Consider the following 11,215-nt stretch of genomic DNA (forward strand, 5'->3'; position numbering starts at 1 on the left):
CCTCTGAAAATCTAGAAACCTTTTCATCCTTGGCTGCTCCATGGGATTACATGGTCAAAGACAGAGGAGAGTTGAATCACTATGTTAATTATTACTAAACTAGATAATAAATCAATAAAAATGAGAGCAAGACTTCTATAGGCTGTTCTTCTCATTGGTACACTTTGCTCTCTATACTTGTTGATATAGAAAATGTGCTGCATGCAGTATGTTAACCTCTTGGAAAACACTTCCATGAAGACATGCAATGTCAAAGTGTTATCTGAAACACCTGCCAAATACCCATGAAAAGTTGGTTAAGCAAGTCCACTTGTGTTTCCAGAATTGCCATATGATTTTGTGATCTTAAGTCTGTTATCTCACAGTATTTGACTGAATGCTACATGTAACAGTGCTAGAGAAAAAGACATTACAGTAAAGTTTTAAGAAGACTCCATAAAAGAAAAGATCTGGTGCTCAACATGTACAATAAAAAGTAAAAAACAACGGCAAGCGCACTGTTGGAATAAACTTTTCATGATACTCCATTTTCGTTTACCTGCAAGGTTGTATTAAGCTTCTTTTTATTGCTTGATGATCATTACAAATATCTCTAATGGTTAGTATTGATGATAAAACCTGAAAAAGTATGATACTGAAAATCTGACTAATATTTCAAAAACATAGAACAGCAACATATTTCATGTGCTATGGAAAAATATCAATCCTATAGTCAAGTTTTACATGATAACCGCATTTTTCTCAAATTTGGTAAGTATCATAATCAACAGCCAGTAGAGTGAATTTCATGGTCAACATGTCCACCTATACCCCCTTCATTATTGAAACCGAGGATCAGAATTCGGAAGCATAGCTAGCCATTAGTCATTTTTTTTGGTTACTTGTATTATGTCCTTTGCTGGGCCACTAATCTGGACTGACATTTTTATCATATCAGGTAGCTAGTTTACTTGGAACACATCCAGAACTTATGGAGGCATGTGAAGATTTCATCACTTACATTGAGAAGACTGGTAATAGAATATGATAGTAACTTGTTACTAGTACTTCCTTTTTCCCTATGCATTTGTTTATCTGGCCAGCTATTCAAGTTGACTGCATCAGATGTCTTATCTTTTAAGCCTTCAAGCATGAAAGTTGTTTCTTCATACTTCTATGGAAAAATGTACTGAAAGAACATTTATCTGTCATGCTGATAGTTATTTGTTATGTCTCTTCTGAACTATATATTACTAACTCGTGGAATATATTGGAAAGTTGCGATACATTTTAACTGCCTTATGAATGATGAAATCTGTAAATTTGTAATCGATTTATCTCAATCCAGGAAGCTTGCGGAACAATAAACAAGTTTTCAGATCTTTAAAAGTGGATGGCGATGGAGAAGACCATGATAGGGAAGACAGAGAAAAAAATAAGGATCACGATAACAGAGAAAGGGAAAGACATGATAGAGGTCTGGCCTTTAGCAATAAAGATGTCCTAGGACAGAAGATGCCTTCATATGCGAGCAAAGAGAAGTTCATGTGGAAGTCCATTCAAGACCTCGATCTATCTAACTGTGAGCGCTGCACACCAAGCTATCGACTTCTTCCGCAAAATGTAGGTTTACCTATCCAATTTTACACAACTGAGTATTCAGTATTTTTTACTCATCTCATTGGTATATCCATAATACAGTACCCAATCCCATCAGCAAGTCGTAGAACCAAGATTGGTGCTAGAGTTCTGAATGACCATTGGGTGTCCGTTACTTCAGGAAGTGAGGATTACTCATTCAAACACATGCGCAAAAATCAATATGAAGAAAGCTTGTTCAGATGTGAAGATGATAGGTAAAAATTTTAAACTCGCTCAAGAGTTTCTAACATGACTTCGCTCCATTTTGAATGTCCTATCATCTATCTTTACCTCCTCTCTGACTTGTGTATGCATTTCCTCCTATAGTGTAAACCGCTTCTTCTGCTGTATTTATGTGTATTGAAATATCTTTCCTGAAATTGCATTTCCCCACATGATGTTAATAGGTTGTTAAAACCATGTCCAACGTTTGAAGCTTCTTTCCTCCTTTCCATTTTCTGCAAATGGAGACTAAACAGGGGATCTGCTGTATTTATGTGTATTGAAATTTTGGAGATCTGATTATGATTCCAGGTTTGAACTTGACATGTTATTGGAATCTGTGAACGCAACAGCCAAGCGAGTTGAGGAACTCTTAGACAGTATGAATTCTCATACAAATAAGACAGATAGTTCATTTTGTATCGAAGATCATTTGACAGGTTAGTGAGTTTTTTAATGATTCCTCATAGTATATCTCATGCAAAGTTAATGGTACATTTCCTTTTTTCCAGCGCTTAACCTACGGTGCATTGAACGTTTGTATGGCGACCATGGGCTTGATGTAATGGATGTATTGAGAAAGAATGCACCTCTTGCCCTGCCAGTTATATTAACCCGGTTGAAGCAGAAACAAGAAGAATGGGCAAGGTGCCGTGCTGATTTTAATAAAGTTTGGGCCGAAATTTATGCTAAAAACTACCACAAATCACTCGACCACAGGAGCTTCTATTTTAAGCAGCAGGATACAAAAAACTTGAGCGCTAAAGGTAATTAGGTTATTTCACTTGGCTCTTGTGTTAAAATTTAGGAGATATATTTCTCTTCATTCGAGAAGTGATGTTGAGTATTATGATTGATATGATCATTGACGCAAAATTTAGAATCCAAGTGATTGCAAAATTTTAAAGATAGCCAACCCAGTGTGGAGTCGGTGCAGAGCATAGAAAATTGCTAATTTTACTTGTCAGTTTAATGTATGCAAGACAGTCACAACATCTCATGCAGATTCTCTTTAATGCATTATCTTTTCTTGCTAACTTTGTGGTGGCGTTCATTCTCTTTGCATTTCGTGCTTGGCAACTTCTTAAGAAAATTTCTCGTGTTATGATATGTAATCTGATGGTTTCTGATGTCCTGGCATCCTGTGTTTATATTATGCGTAGTTTGGGGTTTTTGGGATAACTTGTAAGTGATGGAGTTTGTTCCCCTTCACTGTGAACTTGGTCAAACACGTCTTTACTGGTGTGCATTTGTGCTAGCTGGAGTTCCAATGTTTATTGTTGGTGACTTTTTTATGTGACTAGAAGCAGACTATGCACATCATATGGGAATGTCACGTCAAACTGTACATGCCCATAAGACCTAATATGAATGAGCCTACTTAGGAAATCTCATGGCCGGATTTGAATTGTGATAGAACAAGCCAACTTGCCCCATGTTTAACTTACATTACAACAATGTGGGGGCTCAATTTTGAGCGGAAATGGACATCAGCTTGATAGTGGAAAAAGAAATCCACTAGCGCTTGGTATCTTACCTCTGTCTGTGAAAGGCACGGGGCCTAACACACTAGACCAGCCAATTAAATGCTTTTTGTGAAAAATTTCAAGTTCTCATTCTTTAAGACAAGGTCCATCTCTAGCATCGATAGTAGTGTCAAGTTTTTCTGGTCAATGTAACGTATGCTGCTTTAAATAGTTGGTAGCATCTTGTGCGGATTGCCTTTAATGCATGCTTTGTTCACGCCAATTTGAAGATGGCTCTGTCTCTGTATGTTCTAGAACTTATTGTTTTGGTGTTAGAATACGTATACTGACGGTGTTTGATTTTCGGGCTTATTTTGAATCTTTTTGTTTGTAGCTTGTGCTTTGTGGGTCTTTTTTAAGTGACGGTGTCAGTACACCGTTAGCTGTAAACTTAGCCAGTGCCACCTTTTCCGTGGTTTGTCCTTCGTGCTGGCCGGAGTTTTAGTGCTTCTTGTTGGTGAATATTTTGTTTATATTTTCATTGCACAATTACAGTGCCAACTACGTATACGTTTTCATTATTTTCCCTTTCTGTCCTTTAGATATTAATTATATTTCACCTGCTTTGCTTGCAGTTACACGCTATATGTATTTGTCGTATTCAGAGCCTTTGTCATTTAAGTTTCTCTCTCTGTCTTTGTTTTCATCGCCTTCTTCTACCACCACCACCTCCTCTTCTACCTTGTTTCTCATTCTCTTCTTATCCCATCTCCTCTTACTTGGTTGCACTGGCTCTCCCTTTCTCATTATTTATGGCAATGCTATACATCCTCGCCACTGATTTCTCAGAATCAGGTAAAAGTGGTACATATAGTTGTTATTTCTATCTTCCAGTTGTTTCCCTCTTTGGTTTCACCGTGATTCCATAGTAACTTACCTTTTGTTTTGGGTTTAACTGGAGTTCTTTTAGATTATTAATTGACAATCTCTGAAGAATCATACACTGCAATAGTGTTCCTGAATGTCGTTTCTTTACTTACCTATTACATGGATTTGAAACATCTTGATCTGCACTGTCATTTCTTTCTAACAAATAACTGTGTTTTATTGTAGTAATGTTATTATAGGTTATGTGAAAAAGATCAATTTTTACCAAAATATTTAAATTTATTTTTCTCTATTTGTTTAAGTGTCATGTTTTTGTATTGTTTTTTATTGAGTAAAAAGATTTGATCAAGAATATATCATGAGTTCTTATTCTGAAACTCGAATGAAACGGAAGGAGCTTTGAAAACTGTATTAATGACGCCTACTTTTAAATTTCCACCACATTTTCAATTAAATGGCAGAAAGTGCCAAAGTAGTTTCATAAATTGATGAAATTTAATAGAAATGATGTGATATATTCAAGTACTTGGTTTATTATATTTTGAAACGGAGTAGACTTATACTAATTTTTCTTCCTACACACTAAATCCTTCTTAGGCATGCTGCAATCATATATTTGATAGTGATATCACTAACATTTTGCTAGGCCCATGTAGAGGTTATCTTAATTCTTTTTAATGGTTCAATACAATTGGAGTTACTACTGAGAATTTGCTCAACAAACATTTAATGTTTATAGATTTACAGTTGTCTTTTTGCTCTGTACCTATGAAGAGTTCTTTTCTTTTTACTTTTCCTCTCCTTTTTTATGTCACCTAGATGCATCAGAGTCAATTTCATATACTTTTTGTATTCACGAATTTATTTCAAAATGTGGAAAAAAGAACCTCATTTAGCAGGGGAAGCTGTAGCTGAGGTTTCTTATCTCATCAGGGTGACTAGTTGATTTTTCTCTGGTTGCTGCAGAAATCATTGTGTTTGTATTTTCTGTTTTTATATGCTTACTCGCAATTGGTGTTGTTGATGCTTTCACTTATTTATATATATAAATTTACTTATGGATACTTATTGATTTGTTTGTTTTAATAGATACTTCTTCTATAATATTATGTTTTTTTTTTTTTTTGATTCATAATAAGTATAAATACTGTGTGGGACACGTCAGCCACTGAGTGGCCGTCAGAGGACCTCTCTTGAATTGCAGCATGAATAAGTAAAGTAACTATAGTATTTGGCCCAAATTGTTGAATTTCTAGAGAGAGTAGACTGTGCTCGTTTCTATTACCTTTGTTATTTGTTTCTCTTATAATTCATAGAAAAGTAGTAGGTGTTTCCTGTCCATTTATCTAACTTTATAATTTTCATCGTTTCAGCATTGTTATCTGAGATCAGAGAAATGAGTGAAAAGAATCTGAACGAAGATGAAATGGTCCTCTGTGTTGGTGCTGGATATAAACAGCCCATTAGACCTCATATGCAATTTGAGTATCCTGATCCAGAAATCCAAGAAGATCTGTATCAGCTCATGAAATACTCTTGTGGAGAAGTTTGTACACCTGAACAGCGTGACAAAGTCATGAAGATCTGGACAACCTTCATTGAGCAAGTGCTTGGTGTTCCTCCCCGTCCTCCCAGTTCAGAGGGCAAAGAAGATGCTTTCAAAGCTAAGAATCAAACACCCAAAAGTGTGGATGATATTGGTGAAAAGAATGGTAGTCCTGTTGATGAGGCTGCTCACTGCAAAACATCAGACTTGTCCAAAGCCAGAGATGAACGCCTTCCGAATCCCTGCTCCAGCAGAGTGAGGGCAGCACATGGTAATTATGGGGTTAATGCTGATGGTTCTCCTAGTGCAGATAATATTGCTAGTAAGAGTGAAATATTATGCAACGTTCCCCAAAATAGACATATGCAGACTGATGCCAGTATGATGTCTGCTAAGTCATGGGCTAGCAAACAAGCTGGTTTCTTAGAGGAAGTTGCTCAAAAAGCCTCAGGACAAAAGAGCATCAATGATGAAAATGCTTCAGCTACATGGAAGGGTAATATTATTTATTTGTTATATAGCTATATCTGGTCCTTCATCCAGATTTTTCTGTTGAACTTTTAGATAATTGTCTACTTATGGAGCCCTTTTCTCCTCTATCAGGACCTGACTATGCCACTGCTGATTGCGGGATGGAGGCAATGCCTAGTCAAAAATCACAGGTACGTTGGAGTTTTTGGGTAATGTTGACTTGTTCACATTCCTTAAGAATTGTCTTAAGGGATATTGTGAACTGTTACTTGTCATCCTTAAGTTTGTCCAAGATATTTATTTACTGTTATTTCATTACTGTAATACTTTTTAATGCTGCAGGACGGTGTTATTACAAAACCGACTTTATCTTCGATTGGCACAGTGCCCGAAGAGGTCAGAGCTCAGAAATGCCATGAAGAAATTATAGCTCGCACTAAAAGTGAACGAGAAGAGGGTGAATTGTCTCCTAACAGAAATCTTGAAGAGAACAGTTTTGCAGCATTTGAAAATACCGGTACCAAAACAGAGCAGACTCCTCGTAAAAGTACTCCAAGGACCACAGTAATTGGAGAAGGAATGTCTGTTGAGGAGGTAGGGGAAGAAACTGATGCTATTGCTGATGATGAAGGTGAGGAAAGTGCTCAGGGCTCCTCAGACAGTGAGAATGCTTCTGAAAATGTAGATGTATCAGCAAGTGAGTCTGCTAATGGAGAAGAGTGCTCTCCTGAAGAGCCTGATGACGACGGAGATCACGAGAATGATCACAAGGCTGAGAGTGAAGGTGAGGCAGACGATGTGGCCGATGTCCACGACGCTGAAGGAATGATGACATTATCTGACAGATTTCTGCAGACAGTGAAGCCTCTTACGATGAAAGTCCCAATGGCACTACATGGCAAAGAGAAGAATTCTCAGATCTTTTATGGAAATGATTCCTTCTATTTGCTTTTCAGGCTTCACCAGGTGAGGTGTTTCTGCACTCGATGTTAACTTAGGGAATAGGCTTATACTTCCAGCTGAACTTTTGCGGTTTCTATTACAATCATTAAATTCGATCGCCTAACTTATTGTCCTCATTAACAGATGCTGTATGAAAGAATGCATAGCGCCAAGTTGCATTCATCATCTCATGAAAACAAATGGAAGATACTGAATGATGCAAAACCAACTGATTCATATGCTAGGTAGCTTATCAAGATGTCTCTTTACTTTCAATTGTTGGGATGAGACTCGTATAAACACTAGCTAATAAGCTTGAACTGATGGTTTTGAACAGATTTAAGGATGCACTACACAGTTTGCTGAATGGATCCTTTGATAACGCAAAGTTTGAAGATGAGTGCCGAGCTATTATTGGTGCTCAATCGTACATCCTTTTTACGTTAGACAAGTTGATACATAAACTTGTCAAACAGGTTGTTGCACAAGATTATTTTAGTTATCTTTTCCCTTTTCTGAGTACTTCTTTGTTGTTCATGTTGACTAAAGGGTCTCTTGCTATTATTTTCTACAGCTGCAAACAATTGCAACTGAGGAGATTGACAACAAACTCCTTCAGCTCTATGCATATGAAAGATCAAGAAATCCTGAAACATTTGCTGATGCAGTTTACCTTGAGAATGCCCGTTTTCTTCTTCCAGAAGACAACTTGTATCGAATAGAATGCGTACGTTTTTTTTGCTTTTGTCAAAAATTTGAAAATGATCATTCTCTTGGGTGAAAACAAATGGTGTGCTAACATATGAAGATGAACTCTGTTGCAGTTGCCTTCTCCAATGCGTTTGACCATACAGCTCATGAAAAATGAGCATGACAAACTTGAACCAACTGCTGTCTCCATGGACCCCAATTTTGCAGCTTATTTGAATGATGAACTCCTCCGCTCAGTTGTTCGTGAACGAAAGGATAAACCTGGTGTATTCTTGAAGAGGTACGACATAACAAAGAAAGTTATCTTAAATTCCTGTGTGTCCAAAGATATGTTAATAATCCTCCTCACTTTGCAGAAACAAAAGAAAATTTTCAACTGGAGATGAAATTGCCGATACTTCCAAAGCCATGGAAGGACTCATTATTCGTAATGGCGTGGAGATGAAGGTGAATTGCAGTACATTTAAGGTAACTTTTCCTGAACTACATATTCTCCCTTTGCTTATAAACTTTGTTGCTGGAATCTAAATAACCTTCCAATCCCTTGAACATCATAGGCTGCTTATGTTTTGGACACCGAAGACTTCTTGTATCGGAAAAGAAGTAGGAGAAGGAATTTGTATCAAAATAGTGGTCCTAGTGGAACTTCCAGCAGGTCCTCCCATAGAGCGAAACGTTGCAAGTTGTTTACTTGATGGTGAACTTTTCCAGTGGCAGTGTGGAGGTACGTGTTGCAGGCTCGTCTACTCATTATCATGCCTAGCTACTTCTGGTTGGTGGTGAATGGACTTTATTTGATATGCAGGGGTCGGAAATGAGTAGTAGTTGGACCCGTAAGATCGACTAAAGTTCCGTTCAAGTGATGCAGTGCGCTCTTTCCAGTCTAATAAAGGTGATGAAAGGAGAGAATTTGAGCATCATTGGAGTAGACTGAGTTATTTTGTAATGTAAAATAGGGAAGTGTGTTCCTTTCGTTCACTGTAATGAAGACCAACCTTTTGTTAATGCAGTTCAAGTACTCTTTCCATATCTTCTCTGCTGATCTGAATGTTGTTTTGCTACTGATTCCCTTGTCTACTTTCCTGTAAGTCTGGATTTTAGATTTTTGCAGGAATATGCTAAAGAATGAAACACCAAACAAGAAGTATGATTGGGCTAAACACCAAACAAGAAGTATGTTTGCCTTCATAAAGAAATATCATATTTTGGTATTTTTATCTCATTTGGCATAAATACATATATATAATATACACACATATATAAGTATATGTAAAAGAAAAATGAATTGACTATGAATAATCATTTTTGTCTCCTAAAACACAACATTAGATATACACTTATATATATACATATCTATATATAAGTATATATTAATAATTTAACAAATGATCAGTAATTTTTGTCTCTCAAAACACAACGTCAAATATATAATACTTATTTAAAATTATTTTAAATTAGCCCAAAAAATAAATTCAATCATACACAGTTTACCTCCAATACATATTTATTTATCTTTTTTTCTCTTTCTATCTCCACAAAACATTCTAACAATGAATCCAAACATAATGTTAAAGGTTTCAAAATTTTCACACAATAAAAGGACAATATATGAACTATAAAAAAAAAAGATAGTTACTACTTATAACGTAACATGACTAAACTTGTATTACACGTCATTTCTAACTAATGACAAGTATATTAAAATTCATTTGCTAAATTCTAAAGTAAAAAATTCTACTAAGTATCTAACAAAATACTATATTTATCAAAATAATTCATAAAATTTTTAATGCTCTTCTTGAACGAACATCAAGCTTGCAATCAAATTTTCTATATTTGTTGAGAGATAATTTTTTATCTTTATTATTTTTATAACACAAGTTGTAATATAAAATAAAAAAAAAATCACATAAAAATATCAAGTAAATGACTAAATAATTTTAAATAAAAATAATAAACATGTGAACTTGTGTGTGTGCGCGTATGGAGAAAGAGAATTATGGGTGCGTCCGACGGGGATACAGTGAGTTTCTTTTATTTTACTTTTTGGATTGAATCTATTAAAAACTCATGTTGGATTCATCAATAATTTACATTGAGCTTACAACAATTCATACCGACCCATCTAAAATATAAATTTATTTAACTTCTACCCCTATAACTCCATTTTAAAATATAACCCATTGGTCTTAACCCACCTTGACGCTCCTACTGACAAAATCTAAATCATTCATTTATACTAGTATTTATGGCACACAGTGTGTGTAAATTTTATAATACTGTTTAAAATAAAATATTTTTAAAATATTTTTTATTTAATAAAATATATACAAATTGATAAATTTATAATAAATTATTGTTAAGAAGAGATGGATGGAAAAAGGAGGAAGTAAATATAAAGAGCAATGGGATAGTAGGAGTTATAAGATGAATAAATAAAATAAATAAAAAATAAAAAACAGACAAAAAAAGGAGAGATATCAAAAAAGTATTCTCTCCTAATAATAAAGTATGGATGAGATGAAAATTAACGGTGTATAAATAAGGATAAAAACATCATTTAATAGTTAAAAAATAAAAAATAATAAAAAAAGGACACGTGTGATACACCTAATCCAATAAAATGAACATGAGGGAGAATTTTGAGAGGGTGACATATTTTAGTATAACTCATTAACTCTGTGGTAAGAGCCCAGTGGTCATAGTCATAACTTTAGTCTAAATTGTCCATTTCAAATTCTTATTCCCATGCAATTACTTTTATGTAAGAAGTCCATCGTTTCCTAATCAGGTGAAATCTATAGCACATGAAATGCAAGCACCAATTCAGAGTCCACAGTTTGAGGGAGCCAACAATATATATATATATATGTGTGTTGATAGGGATAATACCCATTTATCAAGGAAAAGGATAAAAATACCTTCATTTGGGGCAAAAATATGAAAAATACCACAGTATCTGCACACATGGCTTTGGGTCGGGTTGTTGAACGTGACCAACTCCAACAAACAAACTCGGAAGACGTTTCTGTTGTATCATCACACGATCTTTGACAACACTTCCTTCAAGATAACGTGACCCACTTAACACAGTACACTTGGGCCTATAAATACTCCCATTTTGGAACAGTAGAGGTATGTTACATTTATTGCTTTCAGCCTCATTAATTACTTGAGATCTTTTCCTTGCATCTCTAACTAGAAATAGAATTAACTTGAGTGCCAGAGGATCTTAGTTGGGGACGCATCCGACGAGCCTCATATTCTTGTTTCTTCTTAGGGACCCCTTCGATATTTAGGAAGAGTAAAACGAACTCAAGACCTACTCAGAGGGATCGAATATATCGAC

The 11,215-nt window shown here is 35.4% G+C and overlaps 1 protein-coding gene across 1 annotated transcript in view; it reads left to right on the forward strand.

Annotated features, from left to right (window-relative positions):
* Nucleotides 1-8,895, forward strand: part of LOC105168187 (paired amphipathic helix protein Sin3-like 3) — a 12,343-nt gene extending 3,448 nt beyond the window's left edge. The window contains exons 10-24 of the mRNA XM_011088145.2: nucleotides 938-1,013; nucleotides 1,328-1,602; nucleotides 1,681-1,835; nucleotides 2,155-2,282; nucleotides 2,355-2,609; nucleotides 5,570-6,238; nucleotides 6,346-6,404; nucleotides 6,556-7,179; nucleotides 7,300-7,400; nucleotides 7,493-7,631; nucleotides 7,730-7,882; nucleotides 7,980-8,146; nucleotides 8,223-8,334; nucleotides 8,424-8,590; nucleotides 8,672-8,895. Coding sequence (XP_011086447.1) covers nucleotides 938-1,013; nucleotides 1,328-1,602; nucleotides 1,681-1,835; nucleotides 2,155-2,282; nucleotides 2,355-2,609; nucleotides 5,570-6,238; nucleotides 6,346-6,404; nucleotides 6,556-7,179; nucleotides 7,300-7,400; nucleotides 7,493-7,631; nucleotides 7,730-7,882; nucleotides 7,980-8,146; nucleotides 8,223-8,334; nucleotides 8,424-8,561 — 3,051 coding nt within the window. The 3' untranslated portion in view covers nucleotides 8,562-8,590; nucleotides 8,672-8,895. The remainder of the gene's footprint in view (nucleotides 1-937; nucleotides 1,014-1,327; nucleotides 1,603-1,680; nucleotides 1,836-2,154; nucleotides 2,283-2,354; nucleotides 2,610-5,569; nucleotides 6,239-6,345; nucleotides 6,405-6,555; nucleotides 7,180-7,299; nucleotides 7,401-7,492; nucleotides 7,632-7,729; nucleotides 7,883-7,979; nucleotides 8,147-8,222; nucleotides 8,335-8,423; nucleotides 8,591-8,671) is intronic.

This window comes from Sesamum indicum, linkage group LG8, assembly GCF_000512975.1.
Source record: "Sesamum indicum cultivar Zhongzhi No. 13 linkage group LG8, S_indicum_v1.0, whole genome shotgun sequence".
Classification (NCBI taxonomy): Eukaryota; Viridiplantae; Streptophyta; class Magnoliopsida; order Lamiales; family Pedaliaceae; genus Sesamum; species Sesamum indicum.